We start from the raw sequence: 26,647 nt of genomic DNA on the forward strand, positions 1-26,647 counted from the left end.
CACAGTCAGGGGGTGTGTTGTATATGTTTGACACAAGCAGTGTGACCATATCATATCTCCTACTTAAATCATGGGCACAGTCTCTCTGCCTGTGGATAACCAAAGTGCAAAAACATCTGAGAGAGGACAGGCTGATGGCAACACTATAAATCAGGGAAGTCTGGTGGCCCATAGTAGACTGCTGTCTGAATCTGCACCTAATACTAATTGGACCAGGAAGGCCATATAAGGAGGTTAGTAATAGTGATCACCAGAGATATGGCTACCATCCCGTAACCCTGAGGATGACATGTCAGTGGCTTCAACCCAAAGTATGTGCACAGCCATCATGGGGGCACAAGCCAGTTCCACCTCAGCCATGACAGAGATGGTGAGGGTGATTCATACTGTGCACACTGGCCTATAAGAGTGCATGTCCTGTATGTATGATTCTTTGGATAGATTGAATCACACATTAGACCATACAGTGTTTACACTGGATTGCCTGGCAGGGGAGAGGCTCTATCCTCTCATGTCCAGTCACCTGCAAGATCGACAGATGTTAGCCGATGTGGCCATAGAGAGGTGAGATCCTGTTCCCACAGTGCTAGCACTTACACAGCAACATGTGAAAGTGTGTAAATCCAGGAGAGGCATCCCCATGGTCATTATAATCATCATCATGCTGGCACACCCTCCAACACACATTGGTCAAGGTTACATACCATACCAGGATCTAGCCAAGGTTGTGATATAGCCAGGGAAACTCCTGGAAGGGCCAGTTGTCATGGACAGGGCCATGCACAGGAAGCTGAACCTTCTATCATGTATAGCCTGGACTTGTCCAGTAAGTTGAGTCACACTCCTACACCAAGTGCTGAGGCTGTGTCCCTGCAGGCACAAACACATGCCACCACTACCCCCAGCACATCCTAAATATCCACTGACTCTGCCTCATCTCAACATTAATATGTGTCTCATCTAGTTCTTCCACTGCCCATAAAAGTACTTTTTCTTTTGGTACACCTCAGCATTCACATAATTCCCTATGAAAGGCATGCACCCCTGAAATTCTTTATTCACCTGTGGAAATGATGATAACTGTGCCTTGACCTTTGTACATTGTTACTCTGGTTGCCTATGTCTGATGCACAACATGACCAGTCTATGCATGGGTAAGCAGAGTTTGATATTTGTGTGTGCATCACTTTTATTGTAGTAGCTCTGCTTAACTGTTGAATAGTTATGTTGTAAAGCTATGTGCATCCCATTGCCTTTTTTCTAGTTCAAGGCATATTGTGCCCACCTCCATCTGACATGGTCATCCCTTGCTGACTCCTCGTCTGTCTGAACTTCCACTGCTTGTGTTGCTGAGAACTGCAGGACCTGCAAGAGGCCAGCTGGCTGTAACTACTTCATAACTATAATATTGTGCAACATTGCATACATGGGAAGTATTTTGGCACATGTGGCAGGGCTATACTGCAGGGCACTACTGGATGAATCCAGACAGCAACAATGTGCCTTCAGCAGTCCACACACATGCTCTATAATGTATCTTGTTTGCAATAGTGCATGGTTATAGCCCTGGATTGTGTGGATTTCTGATGGGTATATTGAGACAACATTCCACAGCATGTCTGGCAAGATGCCCCTGTGGGAAGTCATCCTTTATATACCCCTGGTACAGGTCATGTGTGCCATATGTGTGAGCTGTGAAAAATGCCAGATGGTCTACACACACACACACACACACACACACACACACACACACACACACACACGCACACACGCACACATTGTAAATGATACCCTGGGCATCACAGATCACCTGGCAGTTGATTGAGTGATACCCTTTTAGTTCATATACCTCCTTGCCACTTCACCAGTTGGGGGTCTTTATTTCAGTGTTAATACAGTCTATTGCCCCCAGAACCTCAGGAAAATTGGCTATATCATAGAATTCCCATATCGTGCTGTCTCCCTCCTCTGAGGTAAGTGGGAACTACATATCCTCCCCCACATGCTAAAGCATAACATTAAGAAACTGATGAAGTTTTATCAAGGCAGATGCCTGCAATACCTCCACTGTGTACACACTAGAGCGCTGAAAGATACCATAGCTAATTTACATAAAGCCACTCGCTGACAGGTACCATAGCTAAATTACATACAGACACAAATACTTTGGTATACACTGGAAAAGGTACTCCATGACTACGATGGGGCTGACACATTTCCATGATTCCTTGCATGGTGTTTCTGTCCACATGGTAATGATCTAGTATGTCAATGTTGAGGATGGCATGAAATGTTAAGCATGGTAGAATGACCCTGCTACTCCAAGGGTGATATTGCTCATTGTCAGGCAAAACAGTTTCCTAAAAAAAAAAGCTTCCTGAAGAAACACATTTGCAATAGCTTCTGCAGCCCCAAGCATATTTATGCAATGTACTCTGGATGAATACAGGCATGTGGCCAAGTTTAAATCTAAAGCAAGAACAGCATCAGTCTTGGCATTTAGGCATCTCTGAATCTCGCCACCATCTTGTTTTTGCCTCATTATCATTTGCATCACTTAATTATGCAGTTATTAGCATATAACATGATAGACTATTATTTGGCCTAACCACATTGTGTAGTTAGCTGAGTTTTCTGAGTTGTACCCATCTTGGGTGTGGCTGCTGGTTGCACAAATTCACTTAGCCAAATGCAGCAAAGTTTTCTGACTTTTGAACTTTATCTGACTAGCCATTTATTATTACTTCACATAAAAGCTGTAGTTCATGGTCTTTACTTATACAAGCTTCAATGAACTCTTCCACCTTCTCAGCAGACATGCATAACTATTACACAAGCTATAAAACTTTCAGCTCTTCCTCAAGTAACTAGTATTTATACTATTGATATAATGTTATGCTTACAGTATCACCTATGTACATCAACTTTTTTTTTTCATTAGTTCAATTATTTTAATAAAATAAACAAGGTAGATATAGTTTACAAGCCTTCACGTAGCTTTCACAAAAAATGTTTTATCAAGTGTTAACATGCTATTTAAAAACATACTTTTTATTCACCTAAAATATCACATAATCAATTGTCATTTCCTTAAAACAGTTTTTATACTAACCGTGCCATTCAAACCTGTTCTTTTAATATTTTTACTAAATTACCACTTAAGACACAGGCAAATATATATTTATATAAAAGAAAACAAACCATATTTATATCTTCCAAGTTACAAATGTTATATATCACATATATTCTTTTTTGTAACCGCCATCAATCCAACATTACATAAATTGCTTGATTCCTGCCTTCCCTTAAACCTCATTCCTCTTCTAAAACATTATTCTGCATGTATTGTTCCCACAATTTCCACTTTTTTATCTATGTAATTTGCTCCTAACCTTTTCTAAAGACCCCACTTCTAATTCTTTTACCTCTGTTGCAATATTTAATATTTCAAAAACAGTTGGTTTAAACTTTGATTTCCATTTTCCAATAAATTGATTTTTTTGGCAGCCAACAGAATTAAACTTAACAAGGCCTTACTATGTCTAGGCAATTCAGATCCTGTATCCTAGCTCACAAAATGATTTCCTTAGTTACTCTCATTTGTTCACCCAATATTTCTAACAGAGTACTCTGTGGGGAATTTTTAAAGTCTGCCAACTAATTATACTCCCAAAACATATGTTCCCTGTTACCTCTTTCTTCTCCATCAAGTATCCAACATTTAGCATCTACCTGAAGAAAAATCAACTAATTTGATTTATACTGGACTGGTAAGTCATAATTTTACAAAGACATTAATATCCTCTGAAGTCTCACTGATACTTTTGCAGTGTTGTAAGTAGGACAATTATCTACACAAGCAATAAACTTCCCCTATTGCCATCCTCTTTATGGATAAAAAAAAAGTTCTTCAGAGTTCAGGCCCCCCCCCCCCAAAAAAAAAAAATCCTCTGACAACTTTAAAACTGTAGCAAAGATCTTTACTGGTTCCTCACAACATTTTCTGATACAGAACACACACACACACACACACACACACACACACACACACACACACACACACACACACACACACACACACACACACACACTTCAAACAATGATCAGTCACAGTTGCTGAAATTACTTCTGACACTGCCACCCTACAAAAACAAACATACTGCTAAGTTGCAGGGACTTACTGTCACACTTCTCTACAGTGGTGATTTTATACTCAGCTTTCATTCAGGTCTGCCACTCATTTTTCTGTGGCTTGTAGTAAGCTTGAATTTTGTCCTTCAACGTATTGTTTCCTATTCTTGAAAGCTAAACTTATGGAATACTTTAGTTGCTTCCTTGCCACCAGTATGAAGATACATTACATACTAGGCTTTTTGTCTGGTTTATGGCAAGTGAGCTTTGGGATCAAATCTTTGAATTTGGAGTTTTCAGTTCTCTGACAAGTTTCACTGAAGCTTTGGGGATGTTCCTGGATGTGGTGGAAATAGTCTGGGTCAAAAGTGAAACAAATGAAGCTGAAAGACTGGTGGTTCAGTGGAAAAAATGTCTGGAATTGAGACTTTTTCATTGTGGGTGTGATACAGTAGACGTATCCAGTAGAATAATTCACAGCTCCAGAAAACAGCTTCAACAAACCAGTAATAGGAACAAAACAAACAAACATCTAATGCCATAGCAAGTGTAATTCTGTCACATTGGAGAACATGCATACTGAAAAGGATACACATATTCAAGATGAACAACTAAAGAGATGTTAAATACTGATTTATTCAAGGGGCAAAAGTCAAATGACACACTTATCCCAGTACTAATGCCTCCTCTTGGAGTCACAGCTACAATGCAGTTGTCTTCAAATCAGACATACTTATACACATGACATTGTTATCCTCAAATAAGCTATTTCAACAACAGCATGAAATAAGCAAGTCATTTTGGTCTTAAGTTTCAGTCAAAGGACAGTTAATATTCTGATATGTAGAACATGCACACTCTTATTCTGCATGGGTCGTTCATGTGTGATTACTAGCTTAACAACATCACTTGGCCTTTTTAGGCCCATACATGCTTTCTAAGGTGAGAAATCAAACACTGTACCTTGTGTTTGTGATGTAAACATCTTAACCATTATGCCAACCCCAACACCCACCTTCCCATGACGGCTGAGGGAATGAAGCCCTGTTCTACAGGAACTAGAGCTTTCAAGCTTACCTCTGTGCCAGCTGCCAAACTCATCAGTCTCCCCCTAGAGTTTGCTAACTTTAAAGTAATATTCCATTATAAATGGCTAACCAAGGGTGGCACAGTGGTGCAGGGAGTAACATGGGCACCTCACAGCAAGAGGTTCTCCAGTCTGATTCTCAGCTGGGCTGCTGTCTGTATATCCTCTCTGTCTGCATGGGTTTTCGCTGGGTCCTCCAGTTTCTTTTCACTTCCTAAAGACATGTAGCTGGTGAAAAGATGTTCTCCAAATAGCTCATATGTATACATGCAATGTGTGTTTGTATATATGTGTGTTTGTGTGTGTGTGTGTGTGTGTGTGTGTGTGTGTGTGTGTGTGTGTGTGTGTGTGTGTGTGTGTGTGTGTGTGTGTGTGCGTGTGTGTGTTTAATTTTAGAGAAGCTCACTGTTTAGCATAAGTTTCAACATCTTGTACCCACTGGCTGCCAGGACAAATCTGGCTTCTCTTTGACCATGTAAAGGACAAGACTTGTTATCGGATAATGGACGGATTAATGGATGGATGGATCAAGCAACCTCCCCTTGCTTAATGAAACTAAATGTATGTATAATGGAAGGTAAAGAATCACAAAAATATTTGCTCTTAGAATTATAATTATATGCATAGTTAAAGTATGTAGTTCATAACTCACAGTTGATCTTTTAGGAAGTGAAAAATCCTGGCATCTTAGTTTGTGCTGATATCCAGGTATGAATCCAATACCCTCCAGACATAAGTGCTTCTTCCATAACCTGGAGATCATTTGCAAGAAGGACCACCAGTTTTTCTTCACCTCATTTAATTTATCGGGGATATTTGAAACTGCCTCTGGCATTTTTGGAGATATAATTGAAAATGGGGACGTGAATACATACCTTCTACAGCTGTGTTAGGCTGCAACCCTTTTGGACTGACATCAATCAATTCTGCTGGAGTACCTAGGCTAGGAAGATTGCTGTTTCTTCTATTTTAGTCTTACTACCCAGTTCTATACTAAACTATGTGCAACAATCTGATTATAGTCGACAGAATATTTTAATTGCAGAGGATAGAACATGAATTAGTAAACAGTGGGGGAAAAAGCTGACTTACTGTGTTGTAGACACATACAAATCTGGCCTGAGAGCCTTCTGTTTAAATTACTTCCATTTTGAAAAATGTGTGTTAAAGAGATCGGATATGAGATAAACTGATACAGAGTCAGTGAGGTATTTTCAGAGATTTATTTACTTATTAATTAAAATTGATAAAGGATAATAAGGGAAACATACTCACAGGTGAGGAGAGTGTGTTGAGCAGATGGAAAGAGTACTTTGAGGGGCTGATGAATGAAGAGAATGAGAGAGAGAAGGTTGGATGATGTGGTGATAGTGAATCAGGAAGTGCAATGGATTAGCAAGCAGGAAGTAAGGACAGCTATGAAGAGGATGAAGAATGGAAAGGCTGTTGGTCCAGATGACATACCTGTGACATACCTGTGGAAGCATGGAGGTGTTTAGGTGAAATGGCAGTGAAGTTTTTAACTAGATTGTTTAATGAAATCTTGGAAAGTGAGAGGATGTCTGAGGAATGGACAAAAAGTGTTTTGGTACCAATTTTTAAGAATAAGGGTGATGTGCAGAGCTATAGTAACTACAGAGGGATTAAAGTGATCAGTCACAGCATGAAGTTATGGGAAAGAGTAGTGGAAGCTAGGTTAAGAAGGGAGGTGATGATTAGTGATCAGAAGTATGGTTTCATGCCAGGAAAGAGCACTACAGCTGCGATGTTTGCTTTGAGAGTGTTGATGGAGAAGTACAGAGAAGGTCAGAAGGAGTTGCATTGTGTCTTTGTGGACTTAGAGAAAGCATATGACAGGGTGCCTAGAGAGGAGTTGTGGCATTGTATGAGGAAGTTGGGAGTGTTGGAGAAGTATTTAAGAGTAGTACAGGATATGTACAAGGGTAGTGTGACAGTGGTGAGGTCTGCAGTGGGAGTGACAGATGCATTTAAGGTGGAGGTGGGATTACATGAAGGATCAGCTCTGAGCCCTTTCTTATTTGCAGTGGTGATGGACAGGTTGACAGATGAGATTAGACAGGAGTCCCCGTGGACTATGATGTTTGTAGATGACATTGTGATCTGTAGTGAGAGTAGGGAACAGGTGGAGGAGACCCTGGAGAAGTGGAGATATGCTCTAGAGAGAAGAGGAATGAAGGTCAGCAGGACTAAGACATAATATATGTGTGTGAATGAGAGGGAGGATAGAGGAATGGTGAGGATGCAGAGAGTAGAGGTGGTGAAGGTGGATGAGTTTAAATACTTGGGATCAGCAGTTCAAAGTAATGGTGAGTGTGGAAGAGAGGTGAAGAAGAGAGAACAGGCAGGATGGAGTGGGTGGAGAAGAGTGTCAGGAGTGATTTGTGACAGACGAGTACCAGTAAGAGTGAAAGGGAAGGTCTACAAGAGGGTAGTGTGACCAGCTATATATGGGTTGGAGACAGTGGCACTGACAAAAGGCAGGAGTCAGAGCTGGACGTGGCTGAGTTAAAGATGTTAAGATTTGCACTGAGTGTGATGAGGGTGGACAGTATTAGGAATAAGTATATTAGAGGGTCAGCCGAGGTTGGAAGGTTTGGAGACAAAGCCAGGGAGGCAAAATTACGTTGGTTTGGACATGTGCTGAGGAGGGATGCAGAATATATTGGGAAAAAGATGCAAAGGATGAAGCTACCAGGTAACAGGAAAAGAGGAAGGCCTAAGATAAAGTTTATGGATGTGGTGAGAGAGGACATACAGGTGGTTGTTGTGACAGAGCAAGATGCAGAGGACAGGAAGAAATGGAAAGAGATGATCCGCTGTGGTGACACCTAACTGGAGCAGCCGAAAGAAGAAGAAGAAGATTTACTTATTACTTATGCATTGGTAACCAGTTAAGTGGACTAACTTAAGGCAGACCCCTTTCTGTCTTGACCCAGGCCCATCTAACACAAATTTCCTACCTCATGCATACCCTTTTCTTCCTCTCTAAAGTTACAAACGTGTTTTTCCACTGGAAAGCTATCCTCTAGATTTCTGAATGCAAAAAGTTTGTTGCAACATTTTCTGTTGAAACTACACTGCCCAGATGGATACATCATTCAGTTTATAAATAAGCAGAGTCTGTACAAACTGAATGATCCATATACACTGCATGGACTTTGAACAATCAGTCTGTTTTTTTTTCTTTTTTTCATTAATATAGTTATAAACAGCTCTTCTGTTGATTACTTGAATGTAAAATGTTACACTGTTCATACTGCCCCCCTTTTCTTTTGTCAACTAAAGTTTTATGTTTATTTTCAATCAAACGCATTTCCTCTGTGCTGTATGCAGGCATAGAAGACTGTCCTTTGCATTATTACCAATTTATTCTTCTGTTTTCATTATCTGAACTTTTTTAAAGAAGAAAAACAATCACACTGTGAATTTGCTGTATAAGCTGAACATACTTTTGCATATTGGCACACGTACTGCTTTGGGAATAATTTATTTGGCATTATCCATAATCAGAAGGGAAGAATTCCTTGCAATGTAGCTCTTGGAACAAGATGTATACTATGGCCAGCTGTTCAGATGAAAGCCATTTATTTTGTCTGGCCTAATTATCCAATGGAAAATAAGTGATTAATTCATTCTAGTAATGGTGTTGAAAAGTGAATAGTTTTCTTTTTTTAAACTGTTACTGGCCAAAGGGCATTTTATTCGGTTATTAAACAAAAGGAAAGTAGAGCAGTCTACAGTCATTTGGCCCTCAACCGTAGCTTTTGTGATATAGAGTCTGTGAGGAAAAGCAAAGCTGTGGTGGTGTTCGTCCTTTTCCTGAATCCACATTGCTGCTTGCTATGTATGTCTTTAGCTTTAGTTTGAGCCTTACGTTGATTGCTACTGCCATCTCCATTAGGTTGGTAAGGGAAATACGTAGTAAGAAATGCCTGTAAGATGTACCTCTTATATTTGGTGCGTGTGCAGGCAAAGAAAGAAATTACACTGGCAACTTTCCAAAGTTCAGTGAAAAAATCTGTTACTGATCATTGCTAAAGCGATTTACAGACTGTGCTATGAATGTGTTACATGCATGAAATAATTTAGGACTGAGGGCATCAGACAGAGACTGTCCTTATTCTGAGATTTCTCTCAGGCCATTATAAGCAAAGTTGATTTGAAATAAATGAAAATTAGTATTAAAACCAGACATACTTTCAAATTATTCGAACTCTGGAATCGATTTGAGAAGCCAGGTTTCTGTATATAGCATGTTCCAAATGCATCAGCTACTTTCTTTACTAGTGAGAAAAGTTCCTAATTTTCTTGTAAGAGATGGATTTTGCTTTACATTGCCTGCCAAGTTGTTATTTTCTCCATACATATGGTTACAATTTACCAGCAAAACAGCAGGTTCTTCTTTCATAGAAAAGGTTTTGGCTTTTTCTTGATATATTTATACAGATTTCTGATGTTGTGATAATAGTCAACTCTACCTCACAAAAAACACAAGCCACTATAGCTCAAACTCATTTAAACTCAACTCTACTCTATACAGCACCCATATTTACTAACCTAAGAAAATCTGATCTAGCAAAACTAGAAACATGCTATAACAAAATTGTTACATTTGCCACCAACTCAAACTGTAGGTGACATTACTGTACGGTACTCAAGCAGCTCAACTGGCGAAAGCTTCCTCAACTCCTGCTATGTAATCAGCTAATCATGGCCCAGAAAATACTCTATCATAAAGACAATACACCTGCCCTACAAAACCTACTACAGCCATACTCCAGTACTAGAACTCTACGATCCAGTAACAAATCCCTGATAAAAATCACCACTGCCAACAATCAGGCTAATGAATCCCTCTTCTACAGCTATATAGCTAAAACTTGGAATGCACTGCCTCACAACATAACATTCACCACATCCTCAGCACAGTTCAAATTAAAATCTCACTTAACCAAAAAAATGGTTATGTCCATGTATTAGATTACTCTACCTATTCCTAATGACTATAACTACTTTTTCTATGTTGACTAAATCTCAACACCACCACTTTTTATACTAAGGTCTCCAAACTATGATGACTATGAAATTCTAATTGAAAATTAATATACTGTGGATAAACTCTCTCATACATATACATTTCTAGTCAAGCTTCTTTGAGTACATAACAACATACAATTATTAACTATGCCTGTATATGAAACCTTGTATATTTACTATCATCTGCAACTGTGCATGTTATAAACATTTTATGGAAATCTTTTGTTAACTATGTACGTTTTGTTGTGGAGCTTTTCTCCCAGGGCCTCCACTGAAAAAAGACCTGTGTCTAGTTGGACTTTCCTGGTTAACAAATGTAAAATAAAAAAAAAATAAAAAAATAAAATAAAAATGTATTCTCATATGTTTTAACTAGAAATGAAGGTTCACAAGAGACTATTAATTTATATGCAAATGACGTGAAGTATAGGACAAAATAATGTTAGTCTAGTGAACTGTATTCACGTCTCAGCATCAAAACTGCATGTAACCTTAAAACTGACAAAGTAAGATGTAAACTACTGTTCAACTCAGCTGAAAACTGACAAAGTAAGTTGTAAACTACTGTTCAACTCTCAGTTAACTTTGAACAGAACTGTGAAGATATGCAGTGCAGCACAACTGACTAGCATACAAGTGAAAGAGCTAGCTGAGAGTCTGGATGTGTGTAACATTAAAAGTAAGCTGAAATCTACTGAATAACTATGTCAGGAGAAAGCACAATTTGAAAATGGCTTCAAATAGCATGGCAGTAAAGAAATCCATTTATATTATTGAGTGTCATTATATATCTAAAAATGAAAAACTTTCATCTGAGCAACCACAAGAAGTCATGTTCATCAGTCAACACAGACTGTAGAAAGTATAGACTGCTTAACCATTTTTCTCAAGTTTGCAAGTCTAGCAAAAAAAAGAACAGAAAATGTTTTGCAAGGGAATGATATAAATAAAATTAATGGCTTTTCAGTCACAGATTTGAATAGTACTTTGTCTGACTCAGTGCTCTTGTTCAGAGCTGTAGCTAACCGAATTAGTGACATGGGCAGTTCACAGAATGGCACTCCCCTCAAACCAAAAAAAAAAAACAATAATAATAATAATAATAATAATCCAATCATCCCAACTGCAACAATGAATTTAATATAAACCTGTCATTATATGGCTTCAATGATGCCCATCTGTTTAAATGAATGCAGGTACTGCACTCCCACCAGATGCAGGACTTGGCTGACTCATGTCTCCCCAACCTCTTGTACGGAGAGAAACCTCTCCCTTTTTGCTTCAACCTACCTTGTGCCCTGCTGCTTCTCCATCAGATTTGCTTGTGAAGCTGATATATGTACATAAAGACTATTTGACCTGATAACTGGACACAGAATTTCAACTGTTTTGTCACTATAGAAATCACTGGAATGAAAGTATTTTTTTTAAAAATACGAAAGGTTTCTCATTTGAATTGAGTACTGGATCAGGATGCAATATAATTAAAAACAGAGTTCAGATATTTCAGAAAATTGGGCTTAAAAGGCTCATCATCAGTCTAAAGTTTCACTACTTATTTATTTTAGTCATAAACTGAAACCATTGGCTTACAAAACTGTGTCATATATAAAAACATAAAGAATGCAATTTACAGTTTCAAGTTGTATAACTGCAGTAACTAAATATCTTAGGCAGTTTAGCCTTTTAAGAATTGGACATGATAAAAGGATTTCATAAACATTTATAAAGTCAGTGACTTGCAGTCTTGCAAAGAACATGGTTCATGTGTGCATGAAGCAGGTGATTTGGGCAGTGACAATGGTAGAATTAAAAGGAGGAAGCTTCACAGATTTGTGCAAAGTAGACTATTTTGTATAGTAAGCAAACTGCAGAGTGCAGTTATGGGGGATCACAAAATGCAAAAGAAAGCTTGACCTCTAATATCTCATGTGATATTTTTTGGACAATATGCTGACTTATTTATCAGCCTTGGATGAATTTCTAGCAATACAGCAGTAAAAGAAACCTAGAAGTAAAAAGGTTAATCATTTACCATGACGAGCAATGATGGCATTCAAACTAAGAGCTGTAGAGGAATTTAAACACATAGAAAACATGGAAGTCCCTGCCAAACAAACTGAATGATAAAATTTGCATATGAAACTACCTATGAGACAAAAGTAATTTTGAGGACACACCACGTCTTCAAAATGATTATAAATCAGTAGTCCCAATCATGCCCAAAGTCAATTTGTTTTCAGAGATAGTAGCCAGATAGTGTTTATAGCAGATCAAACAAGAACAAGACAGCTCAAGAATTTCACTAAGAATGCTTAGAATTTTCCATGTGCCATTTGGTATTTCTGAAGGCAGAGAGGTAGTTTAAAAGGTTGTAGTTCAGTTATCTTAAGGCTTGGAGAGTGTTGTAAACATTAATTAACATCCTGAAGGGGGTGTACACAAAGAACAACAGAACATGAAAGTAAAATGACTGCTAGATTGAAACTCAACAACTTAACCTGTGACATCTGTCATTTTCAGCTGATATGAAGTACATGGTATATATGCTACTTAGCCAAAGTGTTCACCCCAATGTAGAAAAAGTAAGAGCAGCTGCCCAGATGGAACATTATTCTGACAAATATTTACTACTGATATTCTTGTGTATGGTGCAATACTATCCAAATGTATTCCAAATAACTCTGAATTGTCATTGCCTTTGAAAACAAACAAAAAAAAAACACCTCATAAATGTTGTTCTTCTACACTTGGAAATATTTTGCTTCTATAAAATAATGTGACCAAACCTCCACCATTATAATACTGAGAGCAGTGATAGACAGGGAGGGCTCTAGTAGCAATCCTAGATTTTCATTGGAATAAAACTGGAAGAGAAATGGTCATATGCATTTAGGGGGTCATAAAGAATGTGGTTTTAGTTTTATAGAAGTCATTTGTTAATCTCCCAAGCCAGAAAAAAATGACTTCATGACATTGCCAATAGTTGCACATCTTTTGAATAAAGGTACAAAGGTTACTATGGGGCATATTGGCAAGTGTTGACTGCTTTTGTATAACCAAACAGGTTCAGATGTAACAATGCCCTAAAATGCCTTTTGAATATCATCACGGTTTCACTGCAAGATGCTTACTATGTATATACAAAGAGGTTTGTCAAGTGCAAGCCAGCTTGGTGGATTATACCAGAATTAAACAAAGTATTTGTAGTTTGTAAAACATAGAAATTCACAAGATAACAATTAACATTATCACAACATCACAGTTTCTTTCTTCTTTTTTTGAGTTAGTTCTTTGTATGATTAAATAGGTTGGGAGATGGTCACTGAGGCAGTCTGGAAGACAGCCAGAGTGAAGGGAGTGGTTTGCTTTGTTTGTTAAGATCCAGTCAAGTATGGAATGCTTATTGGATGATTTATTAATCCTGGTGGGGGTCTGTATGAGCTGGGTGAAGCCATACAGATTAATGTGGTTTGTGGGATTTTGGGAATTACATGATGTCCAGTCAATGTATATTTATCTTTAATGCTTCAGAGTGTTGCTTAAATGTGTCTTTAATGACAATCAAATCCATCTATTGCTTATTTATGTTTGCTGAGAAGGGTAGTTGCCTGATCCATTGTGGACCCCATTTCAGCCATAGCTGTGAAATTATACCATATGATTCAAAGGTAGTTATTAAGCTTGAAGTCCAGGGGACCATTGAGGAGCCTAGCCCAAATTTCCAGTTGACCCAAAGAACTATCTGGTCAAGCAATTTGCCCAAGTTCACAAAGTAAGCAAATGACGGCTGAGGGAATCAAACCCTGTACAACATTTGTGCCAACTACCAGAATATAAGTAAATATGTTACATAATGCACTGATGAAAAAAGAATGAAGTCCAGTATTTAAAATGCAGTGATTTATTATCTCAGTTACTAATAACATACAGACATGTCTGCATTATGTGCAAAGCTTCAATGGTGGTAAGAGATCTTGCTCAAGCTAGGTGAAGAAAGGTTGCAATTTGCACATCCTTATTTTTTTCCATTATACCAGGAACAATACTGTAAAGAGTGAATTTCTGCAGCCATCATCTCTAGTTTTCTGCAAAAACTGCCCTGGAGTGTCAGTGCTGGTGGAGTAAGTGGCAACATGGATGAGATGAACTGTATGTGAAAGATGATTGCTGTGTTCAAGAGCTATGAAGAGTCTAGAATGGTAACTAAATCATAGGATCATAGGAGGTTACTAGGCTAATGATCCCAGGGCCCTTACAAGCCTAGCCAAGTTCAACCCATGTTCCAAAGGGTGTCTGGTTCAAACAGACACTAAAATCAGCACCTATTGTGCCTGTTCAAGAGGGACACAAGTGGAAACCCTGGGGTGAATTTCGGGTAACTATCCAGTTGTCCAAATTACACTTAAATAGGGACAATGATGGGCTTCATTTAACATGAATATGAAGCTTGTTCCAAGGGTGGTACAACCTTTGTGAGACAAAACTGTCTCTTCGGCAAGTCTTGCTAATGTCACATACCAGGTTAAGGTCCTTTAAGTGAGACATTTGACTTGTGAATGTGCAGCATTTTCATTAAAGTTGGGTCAGAGATTGCTCTATATGCAAGGCACAGGTCACCTCTAAGAAGTCTGTATGACATAGAGTAAAGTGACAATGATTTCAGTCTGCATGCATAAGACAGATCTTGAAGACCCTGAATTTTCTTTGTAAGGAACTTCTGTGGTCTCTCCAATTGCTGCATGTGTTTGGAAAGGAACATACCAAAGGGAGCACTGTACTCTATTATTGGCCTGATGAGGGAAGGGTACAGGTGAGTTATAACCTCTTTTTTATGACAGCAATGCCCTTACTTATGAGATGAGAAATATAAAATGCCCTTCTTTCCACTGTGGAGATATAGTGATCAAAGTTAAGATTGCTGTCAACCTGTGCACCCAGATCTGTCACCACCGATTGTGTGCTTAGAGAATTGCTATTGATGTGGTAATTTGTAGGAACATTGCCCTTGCGAAGGGGAAGATAATGCATTTTTTTGCAATAGGTTTAAGACCATAATTTTGGCACCAGTCATTAGGCTGCATAAGACGTTTTTGCAGGATGCTGACATCTCTAGGAGTTTCAGTGATTGTTCCCAGTCTGCAGTCAACAGCAGACTTTGTCAGCCACAGTACTTTAGTTTTATCTTGTGCTTTGGAGAAGTAGATTCCAAACAGTAGGGGTCCCAGAACCGATCACTGTGGAACACCACTGGTTATGATTCTGCTGGAGAAGGTAGAGTCCCCTATTTTGACTGTATGAGTTCTACCAGTGAGCCAGTTTGCAACCCACCTGACAATATATGGGTTGATACTTAGCTGGGTGAGTTTATCAATGATGCCTGAGTGGGGGATTGTGTCAAAAGCCTCAGTAAGCCATATGCACAGATTTGCCCTCATCTAGGGCTTTAGTGATTGTCTCAAAAAAGTCCACCAAGGTTAACAGGCATGATCTTCCCTTGACAAAACCGAACTCTATGGAGTTGAGCATTTGGAGATTTCCTATATCTTTGTTAATAAGGTCCATGATGATTCATTCCATGGCCTTGCATATAAGGCTGGTCAGGCTAATGGGCCTATAGTTCCCGGGGTCCATGGATACACCCTCTTTATGCAAAGGGATGATGGTAGCTATTTTCCATTCCAATGGGACAAAGCCAGTGCTTAGGCTGTGATTGAAAAGTGTGCCCAGTGGTAATGCTAATTCCTGTTTTAACCCATGTAGAACATAGCTTGGGATGTTGCCTGGTTTCAAAGAGGTCCCATAGAGGTTGTGTTTTTGACCTTGGATTGGGCATTTAAGACTTGTTCATTGGAGATACTAGGTGGGGGACAGTTGTTACAGAAGCTTTGGTGTATATATGGCAGGGACAGGGGAGTGAAGTTTTCACTGAACCTGTCAGCCAGCAGGTTTGCTATATCCACAGGTTTTATATATATATATATATATATATATATATATATATATATATATATATATATATGTAGTACCATTAACTACAAGTTCAGAGGAAATATCTTTGAGGTTATGGATGTAACTAAAGAACACCTTGTGGTTATCCTGAGTTAGGGAAGCTAATTTGGATTTGTAGTTAGCTTTGGAAGACTTCACTAGGAGTCTTATTTGTTTATTTAAGTTGAAGATGGAGTGTTTCCAGTTTTGGGACTGTTCCTTCCTACTCTTAGACAGCAATTTTTTTCTCCTGTTGTATAGCCTATTAATGGCAGTTGTCCACCAGGTAGGTTTGTTTTTATTTGAAGATCTTGCTTTGGTTCTATCAGGTATGGCATAATCAATACAATTGCACAGGTGCTTGTATAAAGGATTGGTGTATAACTCAGCATAGGTGTCAGTTGGGGGGTGGGGTTATGAAGCTATGTATGCTGTCATGTAAGAGGTTGTAATTGGTTTGGATAGGTTTTTTAGTCTAGTTGTTGCTAAGGGGGAGGGGGGTCTTGTGTTATAGTTACTTCTAGCATTTCTGATTTGCAATCAAATCTCATCAGGGATGGCCACACACTGGGGCTGGTGCAGCAGCCCCCCATGTTGGTGAGCACCAGATACAGGATGTTTGAGTCACTTGTGGGTGTGTCAACCATCTGGTCCAGGGCATTGAAATTAAGAAAGTTCAGGAACCTTTGAGCAAGTGAGTTAGATCAGCTACTTTAAGGCCCTTAACAGAGGTGTCTATTTTTTTCTGTGTAATGTTACTATTAATACAATTAGTAGTTTGACCAATAGCAAGGCTATTAGGAGTGGCCTACACAGTGTCACCAAATAAATATGCAAGTACTCTCAGAACTTAAATATCTCTAGACAGATCAGCCACAATGAAATGTTTAAATATATTTAATAATAAATAATAAAGGAACAAGAAAATACTCAGTATACATTCACAATGACATCAAAGTTCAAAATCATAGGAAATATTTAAAACGCCATTGCAGGACTGTCTCAAATAAATAAAGAAAAATATATAAACTTAGTGCTGCTATATTCCTTACTATATCCAAGAGAATTGTACTGTTCCCTAAAAACTTACTTCATCAGAGCAAGGCAGGTGCATGGTGAATGGGTCTTCTTGTTGCCAGGTCCAAGACAGAATACAGAATGCTCTGTCTCACTCTCAGAGACCTCAAATTAAAATCTTAAATATTACTGCTGGAATAGCTTACAGAATGACATCATTTCTTGTTATCTGACTCCTAGTTCCCAGGCAAAAACAACCATTGATGGCAGCTGGCAGCATTTAGCATATACCTGTAAAAATACATAGACAAGGGCTTTTCCTCAGATCTTTGGCAGATGCTGGAAGTCATAAAACAATAAAACACTTCCAGGACAATACAAAAAATTCCCTAGTTTTAGACACTGTGTCTCCTTGCTGCATTGAAACTGAAAGATATTATCTTTTATTGCATGGCCATAAAGTAATTTAATTTCAGCTATTTTTCTGAAGTTTTGCTGGACTGAAGTAAACCTGTGTTCCAGTTTCCACCATTAAAATATATACATTTAAACAATTACAATAGTGCATGTACATTTCTGTTCTATTTCAGTAGGGCACACTGTGGATGTGTTTCAAGCACCTTGCAAAAACCTTTTTCAACACGTGTATCTGTACAAACATGTTTGATATACACATGACATACAGTTCTAATACAGATGTAACACAAACATCTTACATGAATCATGTTGATATTCACAATTGACATATAATTATTTACAAAATTCCAGATAGTTGTGCTTGAAATATCTCCCTTTGTCACAGTTGTTAATGTACATAGTTTGTTACCAGTGATAACAGATCAATTTAGGCTTGTACACCTAGCTTATTGAATGTTTTCTAAGTTTTAGTAATGTATCACAGGTTTATCTGATGGTGTACACTGTTAAAGCATGACTGCATATACATTTCATGTGAGTTCAGTATTATGAAAACCTATTTTAATCTATGTGTTATTATTGTTTCATAATCTGTGTGTATTCTAAGTATATGCTGGTTGATTAATAAATTTAAAAAAAGTCATTAAAAGAAAAAAAATGTCAGCAGCAGGTAAGCAAGAGAGAATAATGTGACAGTTTTCACACACAGCTCTGCATTTGTTGTCTTATTTGAAATGAGTGACAGTACCTTATAATATATTAGTTTTCTAGAATGAAACTGCAAATATAACATTATGCTGAAGTTTCTCATGTCAAAGAAAGCTAGTAAAAATACACTTATTGTAATGATATCTTGTATTAAAAAAAGAGTTGGTGGTAAAGCGCACTTATTGAAACTGCAATATTATCCCATTTGCTGGCATTATTTATAATACCTCTATCATGCTAACCTGTGGTCCCCAACATGCACTTTCTGCACCTGTCTCCACCCTTAAAATTTCAATTCTCTATATCAGAAATAATGCCTTTGGCAAAATCATTCTGTAAAAAACAATCAAATTACATTTAAGTGCAATTAAACATGCAGTAGTTACACAAGGCTGAAAGAAGATAAACAAAATGTGCATATGTTGGTCCACTAGTATACAAAAAGTCCAAAGCTGCATCATGTGTAGTCTGTAGACTATAAAGAAGTAGCTATTTGTAACAAACTGTTATGAAAAATGATTTTCCTTAACTCAGTTGTACTGATGTTGCAACTAACATTCATTCATAGTCATTTGATCCTTTTTTTCAGTTAACCTGTTATATTACACTCTAATTTTGGTATTATGCGTATAATGCCTTTTATTCCTTTTGACTTCGAAGGCAATGTTTTGCTTTTACTGAACAACACTTTCAACTTTGTCACTAGGAGACAGGAGAGAAATACAGTGAGCTCTAATATTTCTGGTTTAGTTTTAATCACACTCCAGTGTTGTGACCCCAGGCAGCAGATGGGGTGACTGACTACGGTGGACAGCACTTAGGTCTGCAAGGATCTCTGTATAGACTACATAATGGGTGCTGGGTTGTGGAAGACAGTAGAAGGAGGAGAAGAAAAGATATGAAGTGGGTCAAAGTCACTCCACTACCATTAGGGTCAGCCCCATTGCTGGACTGTAACCTGCTGTGGGGTCTGCTCGAGTTACGACAATCTGATGGCTCTTTGTCAAATCATAGTCCCGTTCAGCACTGATATGAAATTATCATTTATCTATATACCACTGGTATTTATACATAGTACTTAAATATTCTTTAAGTTTAAAAGCTAGTGAAACATTGCTCTGTTCTGACATCAGAATGTATCTCATTCTGTCATGCTGGAGAAATCTTAGAAAAACTGTTCCACCTAGAGCAATTACAACGGAAGCCTTTGCAAGTGCAAGAGGCCATTGTTACTGGAACCAAACAGATAGGTACTAGACTGAACTGGTGGGTACAGACAAGACAGGATAGTACACCACATGCTGAAACTTAAAGTTCAGTCAAGACAGGAGCTGGATGACTTTCCTACTTGTAGTAACCACTTTGCCTTGGTGAATAAATGGCAATTGTATTTTCTTGGTCTGCCAGAAAATTTTTGATCACCCAAGATGTGAGCATGGACAACTTCAGCCAGTTAGTATGAACACGATTATGGATCTGGGCAACATAAGTCATCCTGATTAGTATAGAACTAAGGGTTCAATGCTGGGAGGGAGTCATTGTGGAATACTGGGTGTTAAGAAGTTGAGCAGTATGCACTCTAGGTATAAACTTTGTGTTTTTGGTGCAAATTTACCTTTTTATGTTATGTATTACTGAATAAACGGTCATACTTCATGAAATGTAATACTAAGCATATGGTAGTTTTTGAGCTGTTTGTAGTAGACACTATGGCAGAACAGAATACAAAACAGTAAGGATTAAGTATAAACACCTACTGTGATGATCTTTAAGGTGAGGGCTGTGGCCCATGAAGACAGCGATGATTGACATTTGGGTAGGAAAACTTTGCCATTATTCAGGACTCTTGGAAGTTGTCAAATGAGGGATTTACTCTATGACAGAGGACCAAGGAGTAATAGGAAGAACTCAGGAAGAATTAAGTGATGAAAGACCTGGATTTTATAAAAATAACTGCCTGAAAGTTTTGCTGGAGGTGGAAACCTGAATTAAGTGTAATAATTTATATTTTATTGCTACTGATAGAACACTTTGGTTTAATTTACTTTACTGTGCAGTGTAGCTAAAATGTAGTGAACTTGTGAAATTTGCATCTAGTATTGTTTACCCACTAATATATGAGAACCCCAGCATTGCTCACATTGTCCCTCCATCCACAGTGTTTGACACTAGAGGAAGCCACTGGTAATTGTAAAAGTAGTTTTAAGGGGTATGCACTCCTCTTCACCACTCTATCCAGGGCTTTACTTACTCATTCCTAACTGCTACCCATACTAATTCCAACACTGCCCTGACTCAGAGAAAAGCAAACTTTTATAGCTACAATATTCTCTTTTTTCTGAGTTAGTGCAACCTCAGTTTATTTAGTAATTAGGGTTAAGAGAGGAAATCCCCAACATGGGAGAAATATAAGCTGCACAGCTCCCTTAAATAAATATGTTTACAGTTTGAATTATGTAATGTTGTAAAGTAAAAAGAGCACTGGTGCAGTTGACTAGAGGCGCATCCATACATGTATTCTGAAGTAGGCTCATAGTATTACACACATACACACACACACACACACACACACACACACACACATGCATGCACGCACTCACGCACGCGCGCACACACACACACACACACACACACACACACACACACACACACACACACACACACACACACACACACACACACACACACGCTCACACGCACACACGCACACACTCACACACACACACACACACACACACACACACACACACACACACACACACACACACACACACACACACACATACTCTACAAGCTGGTAAACACCATATGCACACATTCACAAGCTCACATATAAGACATACTCAAACCACATAATATAAAATCACCCATCACATATACTCACCAAGACACTTTCACACTCACACAGTGTGCCACCTACATCACCCCCATACCCTGCTAACTTATATATATTAACTCCATGGTCACACAATCATAGGGTAAAGAACATATACCCTTATAGGGCATCACTACTACTGCACAAAATCCACTTCCATCAAATAACATATACACAGATATACATATACACTCATGCATATACACACAGCAGACTGATCAACTATCCAGACATAGCCAACAAGGCTACCACATACACTTTACCCAATATTCCAGTCATATCAAATACTACAACCCAATACATTTGATCACCTTACATTCACTATCTTTCACACTCAATCACATTTACTTGCAATCACTTTCACCAGACTGTAAACTACTTAATAAGCTGACAACTCGACAAACTAAATGGCAACCAAAGTGTGTGTGCATATGGAATACTTGTGGTCTTCTGGGGGAAATATATTTTAAGGTAAATTTAGTGAACAAGTTTTATTGCATGACAGTTCATGAACTGATTTCCCTAAGCCTAACATACAGGAAATTGTATACATGATACAAAGCAAACACCAGCATATTTAGTTTATCCACTTTTTTCTGTATAGTGTGAGTGTTGTTTCTTACTGATTTAAAGGAGCTATGTTAATTTGTCCTGTTTCTATTCTGTCTTCCCTCTCCAAAATCCTAGAAAAATATATTCACAAACAATTACTTGACTATCTTAACCACAACCAACTACTTACCTAAACCCAACATGGCTTTAGACCAGGACTTAGTACAGCAAGTGCTCCAGTATCCTTTATTGATACCATTACTAAAGCCAGAGACTCCAGTCAACTAACCTCTGCAATATTTCTGGACCTATCAAAAACATTTGATATGGCCTCACATACAAAACTGTTACAGGAACTTTCTTCCCTTGGCCTAACTCAAACTTCTCAACAATAGTTCTCAAGCTATCTAACAAAAAGACAACAATGTGTAAAATATCAAAGTGCTCTCTCAGAATATCAAATAAATAAAACAGGAATATCACAAGGGTCCGTCCTCAGTCCTCGTCTTTTTAACATCTTTATAAACAACCTCTATACCACTTCCTGTCAAAGCACTCTCATTCAATATCCCAGTGATTCAACCCATATCTCATCCTCTTATAATATTACCCATCTTAAGGAAATAACCCAATCTGCCATCTCATGTATCGAACCCTTGCTTAACAATGCACAACTTTTACTCAACCCTAATAGAACAAAATTACTTTTTTTTTTTCACACCAAAAACTCAACTAACAGACTTCAAAATATACTCTCTAAATAACACAGAAATACAAGTGGTCCCACACACCAAACTGTTAAGGGTAACCACAGACAACAAACTTTCTTTCAATCTTCACATACACAATACTATTAAAAAAACTCACGTTAAACTTGGAATGCTTTATCGACACAAAACTTTTATGGACCCAGCCACTGTAATAAAGCTTGCCTCAATGTACTTAACTACTCTACTTAATATATGGTGTCTCCATACTAACCAACCTTCAATCTACGCTAAAAAGTAAGCTTGAGTCATGCTACAATAGAAATGCAAAACTCGCAACAGGATCCCCATTCTATAACCACAACTGTACTGCTCTTACATCCCTTAACTGGCTAAAACTCCCCCCAAAACTCAACTATCTACAACTGACAATGGCCCATAAAATTATCTATAACTCTGAATCCTGTCCTGCCATAAATCCCTTACTCCAAACATATATATCAAATCAAGCTCTATTCTCTGAGAAAAAAAACAAACAAACTCCTAGCTCTTTATAAACCAAACAAAACTGCTGGGCAATCTTTATACTCTTACTCAGTTACCAAATTATGGAACAAACTACCCTAAACCTCAAAAAGTAGACCCATAGTATTTACACACACACAAACACACACACACACACACACACACACACACACACACACACACACACACACACACACACACACACACACACACACACCTTGGCATGTAGTCAGCTGTCAGCTGTTAACAGGCTTCTATCAAGGGCTTTGGAGGTTTCATCCTTTCAGACCTCTTATAAAAGTGCTCATTCAAAGGTGAAGAGACTTTGTTAGGCCTTCTAACTTGATAAAACATATTTTAAGCTTAAAAGAGCAATCTATCTGTTGCTGTTATGCTGGACAAGCAAGGTTCAACAAGTCTAAACATTATCAATATAATCCTACAATATTAGTTGGGTGATCATTTCCTTTTTGCTGATAGGATGAATGAATGAATAATCATATTTAACACGTTGGTCCTTGACTCGCATATAGACCAGCATTTAAGAGAATATATATTCTAAAACATTACCTATCTCTCCTTTTTCACCTTTGTCTCCCTTTCTACCATCTCTTCCATCTCTTCCTGGGAGACCAATGCGCCCATGTGGTCCAGTTTGTCCATGTAGTCCAGGTGGTCCTGGTGGTCCAGGCAAGCCAGGCATACTGCAGATAAACCGTGGGATGACTTTTTCTCCTTTGATACGACTGACAGGTGGCTGTCCATTTAAAAAATAAATAAAGCTTGTAAAATATAACAAGGCCAGCATTCTGGATTCTGCAAAAGATAAGCAAAGAACAGACATGAGGTCAAGAGAAGTAGACATTTTCTATAAAACCTATTTAATCTGCTTGATATATGATGAATTATAGGTAGTTGATACATCCATTTACATAAAGATATTGGCTGGGATTGAAGATGGTACACCTCTGTGTACAAGTTGCTGTGCCTTCTTTTTGATTTAGAAATTGCCCTAACATGGTTCCGCACTGTGCAGTAGCAAGAAGACATGCAGCGCCAAGTAGGACTGGCCCTATGGCCATGCTGAATGTTAATGAGGCATTCTAGGGTGAGCTATATGCTAATCAGCCATGTGCTCTCTCCTCCGCAACTGACTCAAGGTAGGCATCTGCTTGCTGAAGGAATCAAGAAACCACTCAAGCATGTAGATTAGCATGGGTGTACCTACCATGTTGCAGTATTGAACATAGCCAAAAGTCCATGTTCAACCACCTGCCATCACCATAGTATGGGGATTGGGGTGGGGGGATTCCTTATACACCAGGGATTACTCTTAATTATAAGTGCATTAACAGCACTGACAACAGTATAGGGAACAGTGGGTGAGGGTTTCACTAGGCACCAGGGATTATGCTTAATTGTAAGTGCCTTGACAGCACTGACAGCTTTAAGGGATCTGGTGTATGGGGAGATTCACTCACCAACAGGGCAGTGCCATAATGGCACTTCCAATATTGTGGTGATCAGGGGGTGGAAAGATACAGCGCCATCAGGGCATACTAGATATGTGCTGTAATGGGACTTCACTTATTACGGAGATGGGTGGACCATGGGGAGGCAGACAGGTCAGGGTCAGTTAGAAATAGGTGTGTGCTTTTGTGTTTTGCATACTTGTGTGTGTAGGAGAGTGACTGGTAAAATGCCACTGCCTACACAAGCAGCAGTTGACTAAAGTGATGTGCAGATCAGCAATAATCTGCACATCACAGTAGTAAATGAGATTCAGATATGTACGAATTAGATGATAACAAGGTCTTACCTCATTGCAGCTAACATGTCTTTGAATCACAAATTAGCATGTCTTGGGAGCAGGACCTATTAACATGAGACATCCTGCTCATGCTAGGCCCTTTAATGAATTTCAGGGATTAACTTTTACATTTTTCATTAAGTGCCTGTATTCTTGTTCACACAGATAAATGTTATAGTGCTACATTACAGAACATACAGATAGATATATTATTTCTTCCACTGGAGCTCATTTTATCTATCACTTATGTAATACATCTGAAAATGAATCTTTATACGATGTTTATTTATTTTGAATACTGGAAGCTTCTAAATGAGGCTAAGTATACATCCTAAGCTCATTATATCCAAAAGTAGCAACGTCATATCCATCCTGGAGGCCCAGAGGACAAAAACAAGTATTTGAATGTGAAAAATTATGGGCATTACCTTCATTTTGAAACAAGTATCTATTTAAATAGCAAGTAAAATTTATATTACTTTTCTGTACACTGCCCTCTACCTAGCACAAAAATTTAATTTAAGTAATAAAATTATGATAGCTAACATTGCATATCACTTTCAAAGACAATGGAATAAGCTTCCTTTACAAGCAAAACAAGTCAGCCGGTAATTTCCAACAAGGGATACATATATATATGTATATATATATATATATATATATATATATATATATATATATATATATATGTGTGTGTGTGTGTGTGTGTGTGTGTGTGTGTGTGTGTGTGTGTGTGTGTATATACATATCTTTCTCTCTATATATATATATATATATATATATATATATATATATATATATATATATATATATATACATATACATATATATATATATATATATATATATATATATATATATAGGTCCACTTTTTAATTTCTAAATTTCAAAACCTCGTACATCAGAATCCCGATGCTCAGATGTTTGAAGTTTTGAAATCTCAAAGATAAACAACTGAGACCGCCCAACAGTGCAGAACGGCAATTTTACCATTGTTAGACATAAAAAAGTATAGAGTGCACCATGAGCTGTAGAAATCTCCAAAACTTCCTTGGTGGAATGAAGAAGCACAAATTGATAAAATAAATCCACTTTATTAAAAGTGAAGACTGCAGAAACTGGTGTGAGCGCTTTCGCGTTGACTCATAGCTTCATCAGACATAAAAAATACTGCAGAATCAATCTTTAAATATATTACAATCACATGACATCACATTCACTTAAAAGGGCAATAAAAATAGATTTGGGCTTAATGATAGGCTTAGTATTAAGCCTTCCTTAGCAGCTAGGTCACTCAAACATTAACAATGAACATTTTTACATAAGCAGTTCGTTTGATTCTCATAACTTTGCTAAACTATTGTTATCATGTTGTTTTTTGTCATTTTACTTAATGATATGAAATTTATGTATAAATATTTTTATTGCCCTTTTAAGTGAATGTGATGTCATGTGATTGTAATATATTTAAAGATTGATTCTGCAGTATTTTTTATGTCTGATGAAGCGTTGCGAGTCAACGCGAAAGCGCTCACACCAGTTTCTGCAGTCTTCACTTTTAATAAAGTGGATTTATTTTATCAATTTGTGCTTCTTCATTCCACCAAGGAAGTTTTGGAGATTTCTACAGCTCATGGTGCACTCTATACTTTTTTATGTCTAATCGTGCTTTTTAAGGAGAGTGCTTCACCTGGTAGTTTGAGTTCTTTGTTCACAATTTTACCATTGTCTTCACTGTAGCGCTATCTTGGAGTTAGTATATTTAAGAA

At 37.9% G+C, this 26,647-nt stretch overlaps 2 protein-coding genes across 2 annotated transcripts in view; both read right to left on the bottom strand.

Moving 5' to 3' along the window:
• C1QTNF7 (C1q and TNF related 7) overlaps positions 1 to 23,882 on the bottom strand; it is a 149,874-nt gene extending 125,992 nt beyond the window's left edge. The window contains exon 1 of the mRNA XM_044062585.1: positions 23,639 to 23,882. Within this exon, the coding sequence (XP_043918520.1) occupies positions 23,639 to 23,876 (238 nt within the window). The 5' untranslated portion in view covers positions 23,877 to 23,882. The remainder of the gene's footprint in view (positions 1 to 23,638) is intronic.
• Positions 1 to 26,647, bottom strand: part of BOD1L1 (biorientation of chromosomes in cell division 1 like 1) — a 2,284,811-nt gene that overhangs the window by 791,909 nt on the left and 1,466,255 nt on the right. The gene's annotated exons all lie outside the window — the stretch shown is intronic.

Source organism: Protopterus annectens, chromosome 2.part1 (genome assembly GCF_019279795.1).
Source record: "Protopterus annectens isolate FY-2018-M chromosome 2.part1, PAN1.0, whole genome shotgun sequence".
NCBI lineage: Eukaryota > Metazoa > Chordata > Ceratodontiformes > Protopteridae > Protopterus > Protopterus annectens.